General features: G+C 41.4%; 1 protein-coding gene across 2 annotated transcripts in view; it reads left to right on the plus strand.

Annotated features, from left to right (window-relative positions):
- The window catches only part of LOC115863453 (ubiquitin-conjugating enzyme E2 E2), a 352,617-nt gene extending 329,584 nt beyond the window's left edge, over nucleotides 1–23,033 (plus strand). For both annotated transcript variants that reach the window (XM_030876330.2, XM_060298646.2), the window contains exon 6: nucleotides 22,235–23,033. In XM_030876330.2, coding sequence (XP_030732190.1) covers nucleotides 22,235–22,332 — 98 coding nt within the window. In that variant the 3' untranslated portion in view covers nucleotides 22,333–23,033. The remainder of the gene's footprint in view (nucleotides 1–22,234) is intronic.
- The last annotated feature ends 1,603 nt before the right edge of the window (nucleotides 23,034–24,636 follow it).

Below are 24,636 nucleotides of genomic sequence, written 5' to 3' on the forward strand. Positions count from 1 at the left end.
GATTTACCCTTAAAATATGTAATGCACACGCATCGTTTAGAATTTTATCCTTTATGCCCCTCAGACGCCTTAACCATGTATATCTCAGGAATCCAGCATTTTTTCCTCTGTACCATCAAAATTTATACCTTAAATTAACTCATAAGAATCCTACACAGTTTTAAGACAAATACTACCATTCTGTGATTCTGAAATAGCACAAACAGAATTGGTATGTCCTGTAAAACTGTTCCTTTCTCTACCTATCAGTTATGTAGTCCCTACGATTGATGAGCTTCAACTTCCTAATCATTCACTCAACTATCCAAAGACAGAGAGCATAGCAAGCCTCACCCATAACTGTTTCCAGAGGTAAGTTCTCGGTTCTTTATCAGCAAGGTACTCTGTCCCTGTATTTCTGTACCCTCTTGTCCACAAATGAGGCTTAAGCAGTCTTCCTTGGAGTTTACAGGGATCTGACAAATTCCATTAGAAAGTCAATCTAGCTTTTTGTTTCTCTTGACACCAACATAGTAGGTCAGCCTGTGTCTGAAAGGAGCCTGTCAAAATGGCAGTCTTACTGCATTTCTCATTGTTAGTCTCTGGGGTGATACCCCTTGAAGGTCATATTATAGATGGTCCTATCAAAGGCATGTCAACAATAGTGACCGGCCAAGAGCTGGTTCCGCCTAATGAGATATGTCCTCCAAAGCCACTAACAGCTTGATGCCCTAACAAAACCTGGTTGCCTAAATACTCCACCGTGACTTCAGGCTAATCTCAAAACAAACCATGTCTGATCTGCACACTGATTCTCAGACCTCAAAAACACATTGCCTAATAGCTTTTATTCTCTAAGTCTAGGATGACAGCCCAGATAAATGCAAGTATGCAAACAGTATTTCGCTTTATTATTGCCACTCCTCTGCCTCACACTTTTATACCCCTAAGCAGACACACACACAGGCGTATCTATAAATGTATACATACATGTTTTCAGTTTGATGCCTGAGTCTCAGACTTATTTAAAACCAAGTCTGGTAAATGAGTCCAGACTGTGAGGTTTGGACCATTCTCAAATCAGTCTCCCAGAAAAGGCGGTTCAGGGCACCAGCTCATCAGCAGGTTTTCCCTAAGGTGGACTCACTTGTGTTTAGTTTATAGATTGTCATCCTTAGTCTAACTTGTAGGAGAGTGTAGGTGGATGAGAGAGATGGCATGTACCAACTTTCGGAATATGCCATCGTCTCCTCGCATCCATCAGCTGGATATTGCCCGTCCAGGATGAGCGTATTCTTTGGCCTGTTTCAGCACTTCTGGTCACTAAAATCTGCTCATCTACATGATATTTATTGACCAGTTCAAGCGCTGATGCCCAACTTTTATAGACACCTTCATTCCCATGATAAGTTAAGTACCGCTTCCTGAGAAATTCTAACGCGATCAGTCAAATAAACCAGAAATCGGAAGTCTCAACACAAGCGTAACGTGATGACTTGCTACAGGTATGGGCTGAACCTCTTACAGCTTCACAGACTTCAGTTCTGACAGAGCAAAAATAACCAGCTAATGAAATTAAGCACTAAAGTTTCATTATCTTGTCCCTAGAGATACAATTATTCATTTTTAGTTTGGTTTATAACCTGATTATTATAGATTGAGGGTTGGCTTGTTAGTACAACCCTGCACCTTCTAAGGAATCCAAGTGCGTTTCATTAAGCATTTAACATCACTCCCAGGGCAGGCGGTCCCAAAGAGCCACTGGTCATGGAAGGCAGGAAACATCTGTTCTTCTGCCCTGTAATCAGCCTTAACCATGACCTGCCACCCCACACTAGATTACCTGGGGGCCGTTCTGTGTCAGATATCATGTACTAGAGACTTGAACTTAGTGCAAATGAGAATTAGATTTAAATTACTGAGCTAACTTTCATTTCCGATTTTAAACAAAATTGAAATAAGAGATAGTCATGTTTAACCAATACCAGCAGCCCCGTCTGTCCTGCCATGAAGAGTTTATACATCCCTCCCTTTTTTTTTTTTTTTGGTACAATGTCGAATTAAGGACACAAACATCTACTTGTCACTCCAGTGAGAATTTTAAAGCCTGTTAAAATATTTCACATGAGTTGACACCAAAGTGGTTTGGTGCCACGTACCTTAGAAATAACCTCTCATTCAGTTAAATGCCGATGATGTTTAATTCTTTTGTTATCTTTCAGGGAATAGTTCTCCAGGATTATTTTGATTTGTTACTGATTTTTATGATTATCCTAGACTGAGTAATTTAAATATGTAAAGCCCTATAGGTACCTGCTGGACCTAATTTGCAAGGGAGAATACAGTCATTGTTCACGCAGGTAGCGGTTGTGTTCTCACTCCCGTCCCCTCCCCTCCCCACCCCATACCTCTTAATACGGAGCTGGATGTCTCTCCTGGTGTGCCGAGCACTTCATATTATTTTCTCTAATGATTTTCTCTTTGAAGCTCTTAACTTTCTGTTTTATCTGGAAGAACTAAAAAAATTTTTTTGAAGAATTCAGTACATTTCAAATTGATAATTTAGGGATATAAGCAAGAATCCTCACTAGATATATTCTATGAGGGAAATGTTGGTACGTAGATAAAATTAAAAGGAACATCCATTCTATTAATTTTATTGGCCACAAATAGTCATTGAGGTGTATTTCCCAGAGGGCTGTGTATTTTGTTTGGTTTTTCTAAACCTAAGTAAGACAACATGGTATATGTTAATGCCCAAAATTTGCTTACTGGCCTCTGACAAAATGGGGTAAAAATGGGTCTAGAGAGTTGATTGAACCTTTTTAAAAATATATAAAAATATATTTTTATAATCATTCTTAAAAACAATCACAGTGTGTGTATACAAAGAACAGTTTTTTAAGCAAGGAAAACATTACAGGTACAAAGGGTACCTAATTTTCAAGTGAAAATATAATTGTTCATGCAGATGTGGGTACATTCTCATCTAGGGGCAGTGGGTCTGTTCATTGCCTCCCCCCTCCCCTCCCCCCCAAAAAAACAGCTCTAGACATATAATCACTATGCAAATCTAGTCAGCATATTTACACTGGAAACAAATGTATCCAATTCTAGAAAAATAGGTGGAGCTGTTTGAAGCATTCATTAAATCTTTCAGGGCAAGGGGGTAAATTAAACTTTATAAAGCTGCTGTAAAAATAACTATTTTAGAAATTAAATACAGTTGTATCATTTACTGCTTGTTACTAGATTCCATTTTAACACCAAAATTTAGCTTCCAAAAAAATACTCCAAACGAGGCACTGCATCTGAGAACCTATGACGGTGTCCCCAACACGAGCATCTAAAAATTAGGGCCTCGGCGTGGCCCATTTCATGCCGCATCAAGAGTGGCCTTTCTATTTCCAAAAAGAATCCCACGGTTTAAGCAGTTGTGAATAAATACGGTGGTGGGTTAAAGCCCCTGGGGATGATGGGGGGGGTGGTCCTGTCAGCATCCTCCACAGGGTAGAAAGCATCGTCTCTTCCACCCATTAAAGGTCTGCAGAATCAGAGCCAAGAAGCCAGCTTTCTGCAACCAGTTTCCTCACTTTTCATGATGTATCTTGGAGAAAGAATTAAAATAGTATCATGAGTGTTACAGTGCCATTTGCAAAACTAAAGCATCAATGTGGGTCAAATTTTCACGAAAAATGATGCACTCATCCAGCTACGTGAGGAGTAATCGTGAAAACCAGGCTTATGAGAAGGGGAGGGCAAAGACACGGTTGTGTGTCACACCCTGCGCTGTGACCCTTCAGAGGCAGAGTCGGGGTGGCTTTCAGCTCTGTGATTTGAAGAACCCCAAACCCCTCCGAGGCAAAAGACAGAGCTAACTTATAAACCTAGTCCTTTGTTCCAACTGTTTTGTGTTAGTTTCATTTCTTTGTGCTAAATGGGGTCTCCGGAGTTCTCTTTGAAAATGTACACGCCCCTGGGAAAGATGACCCATTCGGGGACAGTCACACTGAGGTCAGATATATGGTCATCTCCTCTCAGAGAGAAAGATCTGGGAGTGTCAGGAAGGGGAAATAAATATGCCAGGGAGTGAGCCAAACGGAGAGGGAGGCAACCAAATACAAGCCGGATTTCCCCGTTTCACCAAGGGGTCCTGCAGTCGCTTAGAGAGAGGCTTGATTCTGTGCGGGTTTTTCACTTTTTTTTTTTTTTATGAAGTATGGTTGCTTTACAATGTTGTGTTAATTTCAGGTGTACAGCAAAGTGACTCGGTTTTATATATATATATAAACACACATTCTTTTTCATATTCTTTTCCATTATGGTTTATCACAGAGTACTGAATATAGTTCCCTGTGCTATAGAGTAGGGCCTTGTTGTTTATCCATTCTCTATACAATAGTTTGCATCTGTTAATCCCAAACTCCCACTCCGTCCCTCCCCCACACCCCTCCCCCTTGGCAACCACCAGTCCATTCTCTATGTCCATGATTCTGTTTCTGTTTCATAGATAGGTTCACTTGTGTCATATTTTAGATTCCACATATAAGTGATATTACAGGCTGTTTGTCTTTCTCTTTCTGACTTACTTCACTTAGTATGATAATCTCTAGTTGCATCCATGTTGCTGCATGTGGCATTATTTCATCCTTTTTTATGGCTGAGTAATATTCCATGTATATATGTACCACATCTTCTTTATCCATTCCTCTGTCGATGGACATTTAGGTTGTTTCCATGTCTTGGCTATTGTGAACAGTGCTGCTGTGAACATAGGGGTGCATGTATCTTTTTGGATTAGAGTTTTGTCTGGATATATGCCCAGGAGTGGATCATATGGTAGTTCTATTTTTAGCTGTCTGAGGAACCTCCACACTGCTCTCCACGGTGGCTGCACCAGTTTACATTCCCACCAACAGTGTAGGAGGCTTCCCTTTTCTCCACATCCGAGAGAGGCCCAATTCTGAATTACTGGACTCTCCTGAAGAGTGAGAAAGTTGGAGAGTTTGGGTGTATGTCCTTGTCCCAACATAGGCCTGGCACTTTTTTAAGGTGACAGAGGCTTGCAGCCGTGCTGAGAAGTGTTAAGGTAAGAATGGTCAGCAGGTTACAGAAGCCAGTGCAACAGGTCTTGTTAGGGGTAACTCAAAACCTGTTTAGGGGAGCAGTGGCCAGCAGAGGGCTGGGATTTCCACGCTGCGGAGGTTATAGGGGCCATGTGGCTCCAGAGAAGTTGGCTTAACTCTGCGAGGGTTTAAAATGCGGATTAGAAAAATCCCACAACGAGCAATTTGCTCTTTTCTCCCCTCCCACATATGGGACAAGATGGTTCTCCTAAGTAGTTCATTACTTTGGAGGAGTGAATGTGTCTGCAGTTACTTTGGTTACGTGCTTCTGCCCCCTCCGTTCTTCCCTCCTTTCTGTGTTTTCAGCGCCCGCCTCATGAGATCAGTGGTTCCTATTGTCTTCATCCTCAGAGATTGGTCTGCCAGGGAAGACTAGCACAACCGTGTAGACTCACCCAGTTGTTATCAGGAGTTACTGCTCACAAGCCTGTTAATGTGGAAACCACTTCGTACTGATGAGTTGTTTTAATACATAGGACAGCACTTTACACTTCATGAGCATAAAGTTGGGAATCAAAAATCTTCCTCTGTGAACAATGATTTCACACTATTCTATGTTATACTGTTCTCTCACCTTGTTTGCCTCTTTTGAAAACTTCTGTTTCCTCCAGAAACAGTAAGAACTAAAGAAGAGGGCAAAACATTGGAGCAGCCCCTATTGAAGATACAAGTATGATTAAGATACAGAAAAAATAATTTAATGGGTAAAAGACATCTGTGACATCAAGCAGGTTATTGGCAAAAAAGCATCTTTATGCATCGTTGGCCTTGCCCCTGGGGATCTCCTGGCAGGGGAGAGGGGACAGTGGGAAGTAGAAGGTTTTAAAAGAGGGACCTTGTATGACCAGGTTTGTGTCTTTAAAAACTAAAGTTTAGTTTATTGGGGAGTGGAAAGACTGAAGACAGGGAGATGTTCAAGAAGGTACTTTGATGGTCCAGGTAGGAGATCACAGAGGCCATAAGGAGGTAGAAGAGGGGAAGAGCCAAAAGATATTTGGGAATCAGAATCCCCAGCACTTGGTTTCCTAATGACTATGACAGCATCACTGGTGACTGTGTGAACCTGACTGTGCCTGGTCTCCCACAAATTCCCAGGCCAAGCCTGGTGTGCAAGAAGGATGCATTCCAAGATCAGTGAATATTATTTAGTCAGTTCATGGTACCCAGGGTGTCAATCCTCGTGTCACCCATCCCCCATTTCCTGCTAGCAGAAAAATGGAAAACAATGTTCACAATTTACTACCTATGACATACTAGAATTTGTTTGACATGGTTCTTTACCTATATCAGAGGGATACAGTAGGAGTTTGAATCCTAGAAATAAACCTTCTCACTTGGCTGAAGCAGAAGTATGGAAGAAGCAGTATATAGAGAGAAAGTTTGGTCTAGTGGTAGAACATGTTGCCCAAGGGGTTAAAACAAAGGAGGTTCAGGGCTTCCCTGGTGGCGCAGTGATTGAGAGTCCGCCTGCCGATGCAGGGGACACGGGTTCGTGCCCTGGTCCGGGAGGATCCCACATGCCGCGGAGCGGCTGGGCCCGTGGGCCATGGCCGCTGAGCCTGCGCGTCCGGAGCCTGTGCTCCGCGACGGGGGAGGCCACAGCAGTGAGAGGCCCGCGTACAGCAAAAAAAAAAAACAAAAACAAAGGAGGTTCAAGTTCAGGCAAGATGCCAATAAAACAGGGAACAACTGAATGCAGACTAAATATAAAAATCTTTTAAGAATTCAGACTATATTACAAAGCGACAGTAATCAAAACAGTATGATACTCTCACAAAGACAGACAATGTAGATCAGTGGGACAAAGTAGAGAGCCCAGAAATAAACAAATGCACTTATGGTCAATTAATCTACAACAAAGGAGACAAGAACTTACAATGGAGAAAAGACAGTCTCTTCAGTAAGTGGTGCTGGGAAACTGGACAGCTACATGTAAAAGAATGAAATTAGAACATTCTTTAACACCATATACAAAAATAAACTCAAAATTGGTTAAAGACCTAAATGTAAGATTGGAAACCATGAAACTCCTAGAAGAAAACATAGGCAGTACACTCTGACATAACTCGCAGCAATATTTCTTTGGATCTGTCTCCTAAAACAAAGGAAATAAATGCAAAATTAAATGATTGGACCTAATTAAACTACAAAGCCTTTGCACAGTGAAGGAAACCATCAATAAAACGAAAAGACAGCCTACTGAATGGGAGAAAATATTTACAAATAATATGACCTATAAGGGGTTAATATCCAAATATATAAACAGTACATACAACTCACTATCAAAAAACAATTAACCCAGTTAAAAATGGGCAGAGGACCTAAATAGACATTTCTCCAAAGAAGACATACAGACACATGAAAAGATGCTCAATATTGCCAACCATCAGGGAAATGCAAATCAAAACCACAATTAGAATCACCTTACACCTGTCAGAATGGCTGTCATCCAAAACACCACAAATAACAAATATTGGCAAGGATGTAGAGAAAAGGGAACCCTTGTACACTATTAGTGGGAACGTAAACTGGTTCAGCCACTACGGAAAACAGTATGGAGGTTCCTCAAAAAATTAAAAGTAGAACTACCATATGATACAGCAATTCCATTCCTGTGTATATATCTAAAGAAAATGAAAACACTAATTTGAAAAGATATATGCACCCCAGTGTTCATAGCAGCATTCTTTACTGTTGTCAAGATACAGAAGCAATCCAAGTGTCCATCAACAGATGAATGGGTAAAGAAGATGTGAGGTAGATATACATGTACATATAGATATAGGTATAGATATAGATAAAGACACACACACACACACACACACACACACACACACACAATGGAACACTGCTCAGCCATAAAAAAGAATGAAATTTTGCCATTTCCAACAGCATGGATGGACCTGAAGGGTATTATGCTGAGTGAAATGTCAGACAAATACAGTTAGTGTATGATATACTTATATGTGGAACCTAAAAGATACAACAGACTAGTGAATATAGCAAAAAAGAAACAGACTCACAGATATAGAGAATAAACTAGTGGTTACCAGTGCAGGGAGGGGCAAAGTAGGGGGTTAAGCGGTGCACACTGCTGTGTATAAAATAAATAAGCTACAAGGATATATTATACAACACAGGGGATATAGCCAATACTTTATAATAACTATAAATGGAATATGACCTTTAAAAATTGGGAATCACTATGTTGTACACCTAAAACTTATATATTATACATCAAGTATACCTCAATTTTAAAAAATAAGAATTGAAGGCTTCAGGGACCAAAAGGAGATAGCAGGGAAGCTTGAAGACAAAGTAAGAGGTCAGTTGTAGGAAGTAGCTCACATTGTATGGTTTAGACTCGAAGCAGAGATAGCTAAATATTAAATCACAAAATAAATTTACACCAGGGCTGCCCAAATGCTTACTATCTCACGTCAGTGACTTGGGGAGCTGCGGATCCCATAGGGATAAATGTCATTTAGGCTCAAGCATGGGAAGGAAGATGGATGTCTAGCCAGAAACCTGATACCTCCAACAAACTAAGTTCCATCCTGACCAGTGGAATTACTCGTTAACTCATTTATTACACAAATACATATTGAACTGTCATCTCCCGTGCCCCAGACACTCTGCTGTTTTTGTGATATAAGACTGCAAAAGAGAAATAGAGACACAGACATAGAGAAAAGATGTATGGTTACCAAGGGGGGGAGGGGAAGGTGGGATGGATTGGAGACTGGGATTGACACATATACACTACTATGTGTAAAATAGATAACTAGTGAGAACCTATCGTACAGCACAGGGAACTCTACTCAATACTCTGTGGTGACCTAAGTGGGAAGAAAATCCAAAAAAAGAAGGGATGTATGTATACATATAGCTGATTCATTTGCTGTACAGTAGAAACTAACACAACATTGTAAAGCAACTATACTCCAAAAAAAATTAATTAAAAAAAAAAAAAAAAAGACAGCAAAAGAGGCCTTGCCTACCCTGAAGGAAAGGGAGGAGTTGGGAGGAGGTTTAGAGCAAGGCCTCAGCCCAAGTCAAAGCCCAAACTCTGAGGGAAAGTCATTCCTCAGCGCGGCAGTGTCCACGTGACTCACCAGGCCGCCTCGGCTACACTGCCAGCCCTCAACGGCAGACAGAAGGATCCAGTCACCTGACACCACTGACGTTCTGGTCCAGCTGTGGCCCTGAGCTGGGTTATTTATACCTCTGGACTCGAGTCCAGATTCCCCAATGCGGCGGAGACTGTGGACATGTGTGATGCATCTGGGGCACAACTGCTGTGTTCACGCCCGCTCTCACACGATCTCCTGTCCTGCTCTCCGCACGGAATAGCAGTGTGAACAAAAGAGGTGGTGTGAGGGGGAAATCGATACATTAGAATACTAGTTTTTAACGGGCGGACTACAATTGAGGACTGTGGGATTAAAATGTATTTTTTTACATTGAAGAAAATGTGTGCACTACAAACAAGTCTCATTAGATTATTGTTGTCATTTTGACTTCCATCAGGGTTAGAAGTAGAGGGAAGACAGGATCAGGATAATCTTTGGTCTCTCGTAGACACAGACCGTGAGAAAAATACTCCAACTTCAGAGAATTTATTTTCCATGGTTGGCAGGAACATAGGTTTGTAGGGAATATGGTATATATTTTTTTAACTGGACACTTGGTAGGTAGAGGCCAATGGGTGTAAGCTATTCTGTCTTTATAATCTGACATCCTCAGATGCTAACACGTGTTGGTGAGGACATAGAGAATCGGACCCCTCACACGTTGCTGGGGAGGGATGTGAAATTCTCTCTGGACAGCATTTTGGCAGTTCATCTAACAGTTAAGCATAGAGTTCCCATATGACCAAGCAATTCCACTGCTGGGTATAGACCCAGGAGAAATGAAAACAGATCTATGCAAAACTTGTACACAGACGTTCACAGCAGCATGTGGGTATTCGCAGTATCCAAAAGGTGAAAACAACCCACATGTCCATCACCTAAAATAAAATGTGGTATATTCACACAATAGAATATCATTTGGCAATAAAAGAGAATGAAGTACTGTTACATGCTACACCATGGGTGAACCTTGAAAACATGATGCTTTGTGAGAGAAGCCAGTCACAAAAGACCACATGTTGAATGATTCCATTTATGTGAAATGTCCAGAATAGGTAAATAGAAAGATCAGTGGATGCCTAGGGCTGGAGGGTTTAGAGGAATAGGATACAAGGTATCTTTTGGAGGTGATGAAAATATTCTAAAGTGGATTGTGACTGTATAACTCTGTGGATGTACTAAAAACGACGGAAGTGTGCACAATAAATGGGTGGATTATACGGTATGTGAATTATATCTCAATAAAGCTGCTTTTTTAAAAAATACAGCTTTGATATCTCGGCATCTTTGACTCTTGCCTACTTGCTGCAGCTATAGCTTTTTGCAGAGGTATTGGGTTGCCCCAGAAGTTTGTTTGGTTAGCGAATACGTTGTTCAGTGAAGTTCTTGGTGAAAATGAAAAGTGCCTTTTATTAGTACTTAAAACCGAACGAACTTTTCGGCCAGCCCAACGTTTTGGAGAAAGCAATGTGAATCTCTGGTGCCTTAAGCAAGTCCAATACCGTAAGGATATTTTCTGAGAGTTCATTAGGAATTATTGTTTAACTAAGCCTGGAATTGCAATCCAGTAGCTTCTCAGTAGGGATGCCCCATCTGTGCTGCTCTGTGGATGGGTCTAGTCTAACAGACGCTTTCTATTTCAAAACACACATTGATTTAGGGTACATAGCACTGCTGTGTAGGCTGATAGGACGAGTTTTGACGTTTGGAAAAATATTCTATCAACAGTATAGTTTAGGTTGTAGCCAGTGTATTCGTATTGTTTGTTGAGCCATCGCAACTCAGGGGGCATTAATATGGACTGGCCTTAATTTTCTCATTCACTGCTTTAGGCCACATTTAGTTGAATTTTGCTTTTCTATCCCTTAACAATATTTAGCAGCATTCGGGTTACTTTCAGTTAATAGAAAAGTCAGTCTTGTTGGTTTTTAAACTCTCCTCTCATACTGATTTAAATCTCATTTCCTGTTTCCACTCCGTCAGGGTGGAGCAAGCAGGTCTGGTTCTCAGACACCTCTTCTCTCCCTTTCCAAGGCCTGACTCCTAGGCTGTGGGGTCAGATAAAGGATGAGGGCGGCATCCCTGTACCTGATTTTCTGCTTCCTTGGCAAGCAGCATCTTGCCGTCCATGCCTTCTGGGTGACAGGTGTCAAAATGCTGCTTCACGTGCCGTAGTCCGAGGTCTCACTTCCCAGTCCCCTGATGTAGAAGACCCAGCCCCGGCTCAGCTTCCTTGGCTAAGCCCTTCCCCATGGGTGTTGGTAACTTTGAAATGGGCAGTGGCTAGAAGGGGTGGTTGTATGCACATATGTACGTACACAGATTTATTATACATTTTACTGATGTAAAAATGTACACAGTTTACAGATAATAAAATATACAGTTCTCTTTACTGCAAATTCCATATAGCTGATTCATTCTCAGAAGACTTACAGTGACTTTTAGCAAATGAGTGTGGTTCTAACAGGAATGTTGGGCGATATTTTCATACATAGTTACGAACTAAGACCAAAGTAAAACAAAGAAAAAGCGTGTCAGAACTTCACTGGTTAGTGTCATGAGCAACTTCTTTCTGAATCAGATAATGGTCTCATGTGCTGGAAGAATATATCCTCCAGTTTTTATGCTCTTCACTGTGTAAGGATCTAGACATGATACACTTTTAAGTTTGATCTGCACTATTAGCATTTTCTCCATCACTTTCTTAACCACAGACAATCAGCAAAACAGTAAATCAAGTCCTAATTTGTAGCATTTGCTGATTTCAAGCTACTTATGTGACCTTCCTGAGTGTGTAATTGGGACAAGATGCACAGTAGCACATGGTGTTTTTCCACCATACGGATAGAGAAGACCTTAAAAAAAACTATGATGATAAATAATAATAGCCGTAAAATAATTAAGAAATGATAAGTTTTAAGTATTGATTACCTGTATAAATTACTTAATTGTAACTTTATGTAATTTAATATTTGAGAATGGCTGTGTTTCTTTTTTTTTTTTTTTTTTTTTTTTTGGCTGTGTTGCCTCTTCGTTGCTGCGCACGGGCTTTCTCGAGTCGCGACGAGCGGGAGCTACTCTTCATTGCGGTGCGCAGGCTTTTCATTGCAGTGGCTTCTCTTGTTGCAGAGCACAGGCTCTAGGCCTGTGGGCTTCAGTAGTTGTGGCGCATGGGCTTAGTTGCTCCGTGGCATGTGGGATCTTCCCGGACCAGGGCTCGAACCCGTGTCCCCTGCATTGGCAGGCGGATTCTTAACCACTGCGCCACCAGGGAAGCCCCCCAGCTCCTCTTCTCTTAGCGAGTCCTGAGGAAGGTATTAATGTCTCTTTAGAAGTTGGGGTACTTGATTCCTCTTTTAGCATCGCTAGTTATTAATTCTCAGGTAATAGCATATCTTGCTAGACTGATATGCAGTTTTATTTAGCATTTTCGAAGTTAAATCTAGTTGGATAACATCCACCACTTGGTTTAAATCATAGGCATGGTAACGTTCTCCCTAAATCGCTTTATGAGCCATGACCATCACACGCAGGCACACACACACTCTATGTATATGTGATTTTTTTTTTTTTTTCAGGGTACTTAACCACCTTTCTGGTCTGGGTTAGGCCTATAATTAATGGTCTGGTTTCCCCACATTCCAAACTACAAAAAACCTTAACTTTGTCCTACTCACTTGATTTTTAATTAGTAGACCCTGAGGAATTCAGTCATTCCTCAATCTTGATAACATTCTTCAAAGAGACATGAAATTCCTCTACCCTGGGGTGAACTAGCTTTCATTGCTCCAAGTCTCAGCCTAAAGATGACAGTGCTCCAAGTAAAACTTTAGTGAAGGAAAGAAATGGGGACGCGTGAGAACTTATCCTACCAGATATCAAACATACTGTAAGACAGTAGCAAGAAAATAGGAGTAAATAAAGCAAAAGACAGATTCATCGAATGCAAGAATATCAAGTACAGAATCAGGTCCAGATACGTATGGGAATCATCTGTGTGATAAAGCTAGCATTGCACAGACGGTTACTGTATGTCAATGTAGGAGAATACTTCTGAAATACTGGAGTGGAGAAGGCCTTTGTCAAATACACATGACATCACACTAAAAAATACTAAGGAAAGATTGACTTATTTAAGTACTGAAAAACGTTAAACTTGTAATGGCAAGAGACATTATAAACTAAGTTAAAGGACAAAAGACTGGGAGAAAATATTTCCTCCACATACAATAGATAAATAGTATTTTCCTTAGAGGTGCACTGAATTTATTTCTGGCTGAATACTGAACAGCCAGCATTAAAACCAATAAACAACCTAAGGCAATGTTGAATGTTCCCACCATAAAGTGATCTTCTGAGATACAAGAATAAATATGAAATTTTGTTTTAAGAATTTAAGTAATGCTATAATATTATTATTAAAAATTAGAGGGAACCCCCTGGTGGCCCAGTGGTTAGGACTCCACGCTTTCACAGCCGTGGCCCAGGTTCAATCCAATCCCTGGCCGGAGAACTAAGATCCCACAAGCTGAGCGGCCAAAAAAAAATTTTTTTTTAATTTCATGAAAAAAATTAGATATGTTTTTAAAGTTTGTCATGATGATGTTGCAGTATAACTTCTGAGCCCTGCCAGCTGCTAGGAGACTCCTCTGCACACTTGCAAGACTTAGACAGATGTTTTCGCCTGATGAAAAGCATGTTTTTCTTTGGCTGCCTGTCCCACTGTGGGTTACTCTTAGTGGAGATTTTGCTATGAAGTCAATAAGCTTTCTTTTTTCTCTAATGATAACAGAAAGGTGAAGACTTACCTCCTCACCCCCTAGACTTAAAAGATTTGGCTCACGGCGATCACTGTGCAGTGTCCCTGCAGGTCCTCCCACAAACCGGAGCTGTGTGCAAAATGCTTAAAGACGGTGTCTTCTGGGTGTTTCAGAAGCCAACAGAAGCCTTATGCCCTCACATTTGTATCTCTAATATGTTTGCATTCATTTCCTGACTCACACAGTCATTGGATGCACTGCTTTCTCTGCCAGCAGCCACTGGTTGTTACAAGTGCTTTACTCTCAGTATCTGCCGTGGACAATTGTAAGGCCTGTTTCGTGCCAGAAGCCTTCTTCCTCACGATAGCTGCGCTCCCATCTCACTTTGAGCGTTTGTGTGAATACATGTGAAGACGGTTCCAAATCTTTTCCTTGTATGTCATATTGTTTGTCTTCAACTGAAAGAGATTTTCAGTCCCAAGTTAACATTCATCATGCTTACCAATATTTTAAAAACCAGTATTCCGATATTAGTAATAATCCAAAAGATGATCTGTATTTATTAAATATGATGGTAACCTGATCTTTGATCTCCACAAGTTCAGCAAAGCTCAAAATAACATCAAAGGAGGCATTTGTCTGTTCAGTCCTCCAAAGACTAAAGCAATTTTGGCTGAATGCTGAGGCCAAAGCCGAACTTGCAGTGCATGCTTAATATTTATAATATATAAAATACTCCTTCATGCTAGTAAGGAAAAAATAGGCAAAAGGCATGAACAAGCACGTCACAGGAGAAGAAACACAAATGGCGAACAAACACAAGAATATGTTAACCCTCAGTAGACATCAAATTATATCCAGATACAACGACAGGGATTTTTTTTTTTTTTTTTTGGTTACCTTGACAAAAACAATTTTTAAAGATTGGTAATGCAGTGTTAGGGAGAATGTCCAGAAATAGGATAAATTGTACATCCTTTTATTGAAGGGCCGTTTGGCAGTATTTGGCAAAAAGTTTAAATGTGTACTGTACTCTCTGGCCCAATACCATCACCTAGAAGAATCTACCCTCCAGGACGACACAAACCTATGCTCAAAGATGTATACAAGATGGTGATACTAGTCCTGATAGCAAAACATCAAATCTAATGTATCAATAAATGTGCATCAGTAGGGGATGGAAAAATGAAAGCTGAATAACTGTGCAAAGGAATGCCCTCTAATTATTAAAAGTAATAAGCTAGGTCTATTTCTAGTATGTTAGAAACACAAGTACTGTATATTGGTCCAGAGGAAAGTGCAAGTTGCAGAATCATGTGATTCCCATTGGGTTTAAATATAACTAAAGAAAACAGTCTGGAGGAGTGAGCATCCAACCATTAACAGCAGTTACCTTGAGATGGTGGGAAATTGAAGGGAAGAAGATAGTATTCTTTACATCATACATGCTTCTTTATTATTTGAATTTATTATAATGGGCATCAATTACTTTTTAATTTTATAGAAGATTTAAATAAAACTAGGCTAAACCAAACCATGGAAGAAAAGTTCCATGAAAGACACACAAAAGAGCTATTCCTCATGGCAAGGCAGAGCCACAGAAAGCCTCCAGTGACTTGGTGAGTAAGTGCTCATCATGGAGATGGTGGGACAGCTGGAGAAGCGGTGGTTTATAGCCTCGAAGAATCCAAGACATGGCAAAGTGCTAACCACAAAGTTCAATAAGAAAATAATTAAGTTAGGACCTCCCTGGTGGCACAATGGTTAAGAATCCGCCTGCCAGTGCAGGGGACGTGGGTTCGAGCCCTGGTCCGGGAAGACCCCACATGCCGCGGAACAACTAAGCCCGTGCGCCACAACTACTGAGTCTGCGCTCTAGAGCCCACGAGCCGCAACTACTGAGCCTGCGTGCCACGACTACTGAAGCCTGTGAGCCTAGAGCCCGTGCTCCACAACAAGAGAAGCCACCACAATGAGAAGCCCGCACACCGCAACAAAGAGTAGCCCCCTCTCGCCACAACTAGAGAAAGCCCGCGTGCACAGCAACGAAGACCCAACGCAGCCAGAAAGGGAGGGAGGGAGGGAGGGAGGGAGGATTCCTGCTTATATACAAAAAAATTAAAAAATAAATAAGTTTAAAAAAAAAGACAAGACAAGAAAGCTGTCACACTCTCCATCAGGTCCCCTTTACTGACTTGCTAGTCGTGTATAGAGAAGAAACTTCTATGGTGAGCCAGCATATAGTGCTACAGAGGGACACCTGCCTTATGGAGTAACTGCTCCTTCTGGCTGTTATTTTGTGTGTTCCTTACTTACTTGTCTTACGTTCTTCTCCATTCATACATCGCAGTAAACATGAGGTTAACGAGAGGGAAACGGAGACAGAGGGACCCCGGCAGAGTCCCATGAGGGCAGGAGTTTGCTTATTTAGCACTAGTTCTGCAGGACCTGGAACATAGTAGGGACTCAGTGATAGTTGACGAATGACTGAACGCGTGGGCTCCAGCCCCATGGGAAATGTAGACTGTACAGCAGACAGACAACTAAAAGGCAGCGTTCTCAGCACAGTGATAGAGGTGCGAACAGACAAAACAGAAATGGGACACATAAGCCTGCTACAAAGCCCCTAGAAGCATCCCCAAGGAGGCTATGCCTGAGCTAAATGTTGAGAAATTCGTAGAAGCCCATCAAGCAAAGGACGTCGCAGAAGCAAAGGTGCAGAGAGCTTATTGGAGGGCTTATTGGAGAAGCTGCGAGTTGTTAATTCTGGTTTAAAGCATGGGTGGAGAAGGCTGGAAAGATTAGGTCTAGATCATGATGCTCTTGGGAGCCATGCTAAGGACTTTGTTGGTTTTGTTTTTGTTTTTGTTTAGTTTAGTTTATTGAAGTATAGTTGCATTACAGTGTTGTGTTAATTTCAGGTGTACAGCAAATGATTCAGTTACATATATATACACACATTCTTTTTCATATTCTTTTCCATTATGGTTTATCACAGGATATTGAATATAGTTCCCTGTGCTCTACAGTAGGACCTTGTTGTTTATCTATTTTATATATAATAGTTTGCCTCTGCTAACCCAGCCTCCTAATTCATCCCTCCCCTATCATCCTCCCCCATCATCCTCCCCCTTGGCAACCACAAGTCTTTTCTCTGTGTCTGTGAGTCTGTTTCTGTTTCATAGATAAGTTCATTTGTGTCATATTTTAGATTCCACATAGAAATGGCATCATATGATATTTGTCTTTGTCTGACTTACTTCATTTAGTATGATAATCTCTAGGTCCATCCATGTGGCTGCACATGGCATTATTTCATTCTTTTTTATGGCTGAGTACTATTCCATTGTATATATGTACCACATCTTCTTTATCCATTCATCTGTCAATGGACGTTTAGGTTGCTTCCACATCTTGGCTATTGTGAATAGTACTGCTGTGAACAGTGGGGTGCATGTATTCTTTTGAACCATGGTTTTCTCCAGATATATGCCCAGTAGTGGGATTGCTGGATCATATGGTAGCTCTAGTTATAGTTTTTTGAGGAACCTCCATACTGTTCTCCACAATGGCTGTATCAATTCACATTCCCACCAACAGTGCAAGAGGGTTCCCTTTTCTCCACACCCTCTCCAGCATTTATTGTTTGCAGATTTTTTGATGGTGGTCATTCTGACCGGTGTGAGGTGATACCTCATTGTAGTTTTGATTTGCATTTCTCTAATAATTGCATGCTAAAGACTTTGGATTTTATGGATTTTATCTGAAGAGAATGTCTTCAAGAGGACAATAAGATTTATATTTCTTTTAAGGTGCACGTGAATATTCATTTTCCTGTCTTCATTTTGAAAATGATAGCAGAAGTTTTGTATGTGCCTGACAATAATCAGTTCATTTCATTCTTAAAACAACTATAGAGCAGTTCATTTCATTCTTATAACAACAACTGTAGCAACTTCATTTTGCAGTTGAGAAAACCGAGGCACGGAGAAGTTAAGTCCTTTGCCTGACATGACACAGTTATCGGTGGAACCGAGGTACAAAGGCAGGCAGTCTGGACCCGGAGCGCACCCCCTTTTCCATCATACTGGACTGGTTTTGTCTGTGTTTCTTTGAGAATATATGTGTTGTCTTAAGAAAAGGGAGTCAGCATTTCTTTGCCATGTGATTTCTCCCATTCCACCTACCAACCAAGAGAGAATGTTCCCTGGCCTCGCAAATGGAATCACTGGGCGGCTCGGCCATCTGCCCGTCGTTCTCTGCTCCCTCTAACCACGTAGCTGCTTCTTACCCGCTTTAGTCTTTTTTTTTCTTTTAACATCTTTATTGGGGTATAATTGCTTTACAATGGTGTGTTAGTTTCTGCTGTATAACAAAGTGAATCAGTTATACATATACATATGTTCCCATATCTCTTCCCTCTTGCGTCTCCCTCCCTCCCACCCTCCCTATCCCACCCCTCCAGGCGGTCACAAAGCACCAAGCTGATCTCCCTGTGCTATGCGGCTGCTTCCCACTAGCTATCTACCTTACGTTTGGTAGTGTATATATGTCCATGCCTCTCTCTCGCTTTGTCACAGCTCACCCTTCCTCCTCCCCATATCCTCAAGTCCGTTCTCCCTGTCTCCCTCCTTTCCTGGACGGGCTGTGAACCCTTCTGGTTTCCAATGTTTCCAGTATAGCCCCCGTCACGGGTGAGCCTTCAGATGGGGTTGCAGGAGTCGCCTGAGCCTTTCTCTTCTGGAATCAAAGGTGCAGGTAACACGAATCTCCAAAAAAGGGGAGGGGGCAGAGCACTGAGATCACCTTTCACTCACTCGCAAATAACCATGCTTGCTGTTCAGGCGCCTGGCGCTGTGTAGGGAAGCAGAGGTCAGACAGGAAAGTAGAGGAGAAGGAGGAAGAAGATGTGTCACCCGTCATCGCTATTTCATCCCTGGCGTATCTGTATCCAGGAAATGTGAAACCCAATAACAAGATTCAATCTTACTTCAAGTCATAATTATAAATATACTACAAAAGGAGTATCTCATTCCACTAAATTCACTGCAGTGATCATTGGATATACATTTATTGCATAGTTTCTATTCAGTTACTGGTAGTCTTAACTTTTTTCTGTTCAACAAAACATTTTAGCATTTAAGAACTATTTGATTGATAACACATGATTTTTAAATTCCTTCATTTTATACCTTTATTCCTTCATTAACACTTTAAATTTAAGATTTGCATAAATTTACAAAGATGCTCACACAATAATGTTCTTCACAGCATTTTATAAAGCAGAAAAAAAAAAAAAAGGAAAGAACCCAAATGTCTCTAAACAGAAGACTGGTTATTAATTCAGGTTAATATTTTAAATGATGTGCAGGAAATATAGTCAGTGTTTTATAAGAACTTTGTATGGAGTATAATCTATAAAATTATCAAATTACTGTGTTGTACACCTGAAACTAATATAGTAATATAAGTCAGTTATACTTCAATTAAAAAATTAAATCAAATAAAAATGATCAAGTAGGATATAATTATTGATATAAAAAGTTATTCACCATACAGTGAGTTTTTAAAAGGTTCCAAAAGCAGACTATGATCTTTTATTTTAATTGTAGTTTAGAAAAGAAGTCTGGGAAGATGTAAGTCAAAATGTTAACAGTACTTCTCTCAGTGAATTTGCAAACGGTTTTCACTTACAACTTTCTGTCCTGTGTACTGTGTGAAGTGATTTTTTGAAATTGTTAATTATTATTTTTATATTTAGCATGTATAATTTTGCAGATGGAAAAATATTTCTCTTTTCAAAATCGAACTTGAAAAGGTATTATACAAGGAACTCAGAGGAATTTCCTGCTAATTATTTAAGCGTACCAAAAAATGTCTGCACAACGCATGTGAGTTTTATCAAGAACACTCTACCGTGTTTTTGAGGTTTTCCCCTCTGCCCCTGTTGAAATAGTATAGATGCTTTTCCCACCCCACTGTCTCCTTCTCCCTCTCCCTCCTTTGAGCTGAAACAGCAGACTCCTGTTCCCAGTATGCCCACTCTCAGTGAGGGTAGATTTGCACTAGAACATTCATGTCACTGGTCATTCTTCTGACATTAAACCTGTCCTTTACCTCGAGCAGTTAAGTCAGGAAGTACAGATGGCTCTTCAGCGCACATCACTAATGTAGAGTGTGTTTAACCCAGCAGCTGTCTTGAGCGATGTAGATGTAAGCTCTGTTGAAGGTGCCCAGGTTCCACCCTAAGGCTTTGCATTCCAGAAATTGAAACAAGATGATTTGTTTCAAAGGTAGAGAAATGTGACTCAGACCTGTCTTTGGCCCTTTTTAGACTCTATAGTCTGAACTGAAAGACAGCATTTTTTTTTAAAATATCTTGCCAATCCCAGGTGTTTAGTGTCTACATCTGGTACTGCTGATTTCAATCATCTTGAACCCTGGCTCCGTTAGTTGAAGTGATAGAGTTTCACCATTTGGCAAGTGAAGGACAAGAATCACAGAGTAGGCAGAGAGGCAGACATTCCGAACACACCCATTGACTATCATTGTTTGTGATGTAAGTGAATATAAGAAACTGGCCTCTCCCTAGAATAATTGTAACAAACTTAGCACAAGTCCAAGAAAACTTAAGTGAGGTTTGTTAAAACTTAAGCAAGTCTTGGGGACTCCCCTGGCGATCCAGTGGTTAGGATTTGGCGCTTCCCCTGCAGGGGGCCCAGGTTGGATCCCTGGTCAGGGAACTAAGTTCCAACAAGCCTCTTAGCACAGCCAGAAAACAAAAAAGAAAAAACAAACAAACAAAAAAACATGGTGTGGGCTTCCCTGGTGGCGCAGTGGTTGAGAGTCCGCCTGCCGATGCAGGGGACACGGGTTCGTGCCCCGGTCCGGGAAGATCCCACATGCCGCGGAGCGGCTGGGCCCGTGAGCCACGGCCGCTGAGCCTGCGCGTCCGGGGCCTGTGCTCCGCAGCGGGAGAGGCCACGACAGTGGGAGGCCCGCGTACCGCGAAAAAGGAAAAAAAAAAAAGTGGCGTAATATAATGTTAGAACTGTAACAAAATTAAAAAAATAAAAGCAAAGTCTTGTCGGGAGGACTTTCACGAGCTTTGTTATCCTCAGCAGCAGCAGATCGCTAAAAGGTGGACTTCCTGTTATACCTTGGTTATCGCGAAGGTGTGACCTTGGATGTCTTACTGGGTCTTAGCAGACTCTCAGAATCTTCCCGAGTTACGAGGTGGTATTAGACCACAAACCCACTTCCATATTCTTTACCTATTTTCTTTTTTTCATATTTAACGTTAGCTTTTGCTAATATTTTTCCTTTTCCCTTTTGGTTCTTTCTTATCCACGTGCCCTAATACACTCAAATTCTCAACACCAAAAATTACAGGAAATAAAACTCAGGGAAGAAGTGAGATTAGAGAATGGAGGGAGACGGGTGGATTCTGGGATCTCCAGAAACCTAAATTACGTTTTTTTTGTAGCTGCTTTGAATTGTTTTCATTAACCGTTGATCCCGTCTGGGTGGAGCAGTGTCCCGGGAGACCTGCAGTCAGGGCCCAGCTCCAGCCCTGACGACCCCCATCCTTAGGCTGCAGTTTCATCCCGTGCCAGCCCTCCCGTGTTAAAGTTTTAGGACGTGGTAGGTCAGTGAGGGTTAGCTGTGACTAACATCCATCGCTGTTTATGTAGTAGAGAGCTCTGTGGCTTTGATATTCCCAAATATAGAGGCAGAAGCAGCCTGTCGCCCTGTGTCAGTGGGTCACTAACCTGCTGCTGGACCCCTGCCTGGGCAATAACCCAGGTCAGGGAGTTGGCCAGGCTTCCCCCGCCCCCTTCCCCCAGGGGATCGTATCCAGGACCCTGCAGGCCCCGCCCACAGCCCACCTGCATCTTCTCTGTGAAATAAACATCTACCTGAAAACCAGGGGAGCAAGAGGGGGAGAAGCATATGTATGGTGGGGACAGAGAGAGTCACGCTCGTCCGGAGACGTGACAAGAGGCAGCAGTCAGAGCACAGGTAGGTGCTCCTCGGGCGGCGGGGGTGAGATGCGGTCTCCGGGGCAGGTCACTTGCAGGTCATGGCGAAGGTGACCTTGTTCCAGGGCGCAGCATCTCGCCTCCCTGCCCACGCCTTGAGCCAGGGCCAGCTTTCCAGACACTCCTCTCTTCCCCGGCTTTGAAGAGGCCAAGCTGCTGGTGTTGACTGACCTCTGACTCTGCTTCCTTTCCAGCTGACCCGCTGGTGGGTAGCATCGCCACACAGTACATGACCAACAGGGCGGAGCACGACCGGATGGCCAGGCAGTGGACCAAGCGGTACGCCACATAGGGCCCTGGCCCGCGGCACACTCACCAAGTGCATCGGGGCCCCGCACCTCGGCTCTGCTTGTCTTATTTTTATCACCTTTTGAACCGTTTTGTGATGGAATGTCATCCATCCCCCACCCTCCCTTTCCTTTGCCCCCCACCCCTTCCCGTTTTATTCCCTGTTTAATTTCTATTAACTTGAAAGATCTGGGTTTGTTTTTTTTTAATCCCACCTCCACGTGGATGGGAACTTTTGTTTTCAGTGCAAACAATGTCAGATCTGTAATAATATGAGCTTTCCTTCAAAGCTTCATATTCCTGTGTGGTTCTGTTATTTTGTTGTTCGTTTTCTTTGGATCCTTTTTCCCTTCCTGTGATCTTGGGGAAAACACGAATTCAGAATTCTATCTCGTTTCTACTCCAATGTAATGCTTAGGGTTAAGTTTTTTGTACTGAAGTCTTTATCGGTGGGTGCATGCTACTGGGAACCAGATTTTTGTACAAAAGCTTCAATCAGAATCACTGTGCATTACTGAGACTCTGTTTATCACTAGCCTTCTGTCCCCACACAGAAGACTGCTGGATTGAACAAAATAATATGTATTTTGATTTACTTAAAGTGCTTGTAAATTTCTTAGGGACCTGCCACTTTTGACTGTGGATCAGTTGATGTACACTTGTATTATTAAAGCACTCAATAAATCACTGTGGCTGATAAACGCGCGTCTGGCAACCCGGCGTTTGCTTTGCATCCTGGTGACCAGCAGAGTTCTCCGTGCAGCGAGGCTTGTCTAATTCAATTACGGATTCAGGTGTATTTTTTTCACCTCAAGCCTCTCATATTTCCTTGCAGCTGATTTGCTTGGCATGTGGAATTTCCCCAGCTGTCAATAGCCTGATGATTTTATGGTCGTTTCCAATCACTCTCGTTTTTGCATATTGGCTTCACATTACTTTCTCACGGACATCTTTTCTGTTACAGCCTTCTTGATGCAATAATTCAGATATGTGACTCCACAAGGAGGGTCCTAGTGAAAGTGAGGTCTGAGCTGATCGTTGTGTGAGACCACTTTGGGACTTATTTCTCTCTTCTTTTTCCTCTTAAGATTGTTATAGTGATTGCCCTTGAGTTTGGAGTTTGTTTTTCCACCATAATTTTAGTGGAGGAAGTAAACTCAACTCATATCAGTCATGGTCAGCACATTCAGTGACAAGAGTATGTCTGTCTGGCTTTGAGCTTCAGGCTATTTTAGGTTTGCAGCTACAGGAGGCTGAGGAAACTTGTGTGTGGTGCAGCTTGAAAACCACACTGACATGCTGTTTAATATTCAGGGTTCTTTGTGTTACAAGGCCCGTTGGAAACTCCTGCTTCTACTAATTATAGTTACAAGCCCACCATACAGCCTGGTCTCATTTAAGGAACATCTTTCCTGGTAAATAGGATTGACAAACGTAAGTCATTTACCTCTAAATAGTTCTGACGTCAATTTTAATATCCTTATCAGAAACATTTTAAATATCTGATTCAGAAGATGCAGTTTTCATTGGGTTTTAGTGGTTCAAAAGAAATCCTACAGAAAATACGTTTAAATGTTGAAAGTGGGACTTTCAAACCACAGTGCCTAAGGATTTTTTTAATAACGATTTTACCATTCATTTTATTTGAAAACAGGTTCCAGCTTACAGAACACCATACGGCCTCAGTTACAGCTACTCAAATCTGTAGTTGTAACTAGAGTAACCACAGACAATGTGTATGAATGGGCACAGCTGTGTTCCAATAAAACTTTATTTACCAAAGCAGTCAGTAGCCAGGTTTGGCCCGTGAGTTGTAGTCTGCCACTGCCCGTTACAGACCACCATAGACTGAGGGGAAAGAGTCAGATAACTATGTGTTTAACATTTCTTTCCTTAAAATGTTATAAATTTAATTAACATAATACAAGACTGATTTTTAGAAAATTACCCAGAGTATTTTACCACCTACAGACTTTCTCACCACCGAGGTTTATATGTTTAGTTTAATACTTTAGATTAAAATATTCAACCCTAAAAGCATTGAATCATTTTAATATGAAATTTTATTAAACTTATTTTTTTTTTTACTTTTGACTGATTAAACCAGACTCATGATATTAATGCTGACTTTTATAGGGAGTATTTAAATTCCGTTTGCCTTTCTTCTTTTAAAATGTCAGCACCATTGGACACACATTTTAAATGATGTTTCTAATATATTACATCTACATCCCCAATCTGGTTGTACTTTGGATCATTTTAAAACATGTGTTATTTAGGAGACAGAGATTATAACACCTCTAGTAGG

Source organism: Globicephala melas, chromosome 4, assembly GCF_963455315.2.
Source record: "Globicephala melas chromosome 4, mGloMel1.2, whole genome shotgun sequence".
In the NCBI taxonomy this organism is placed as follows: Eukaryota; Metazoa; Chordata; class Mammalia; order Artiodactyla; family Delphinidae; genus Globicephala; species Globicephala melas.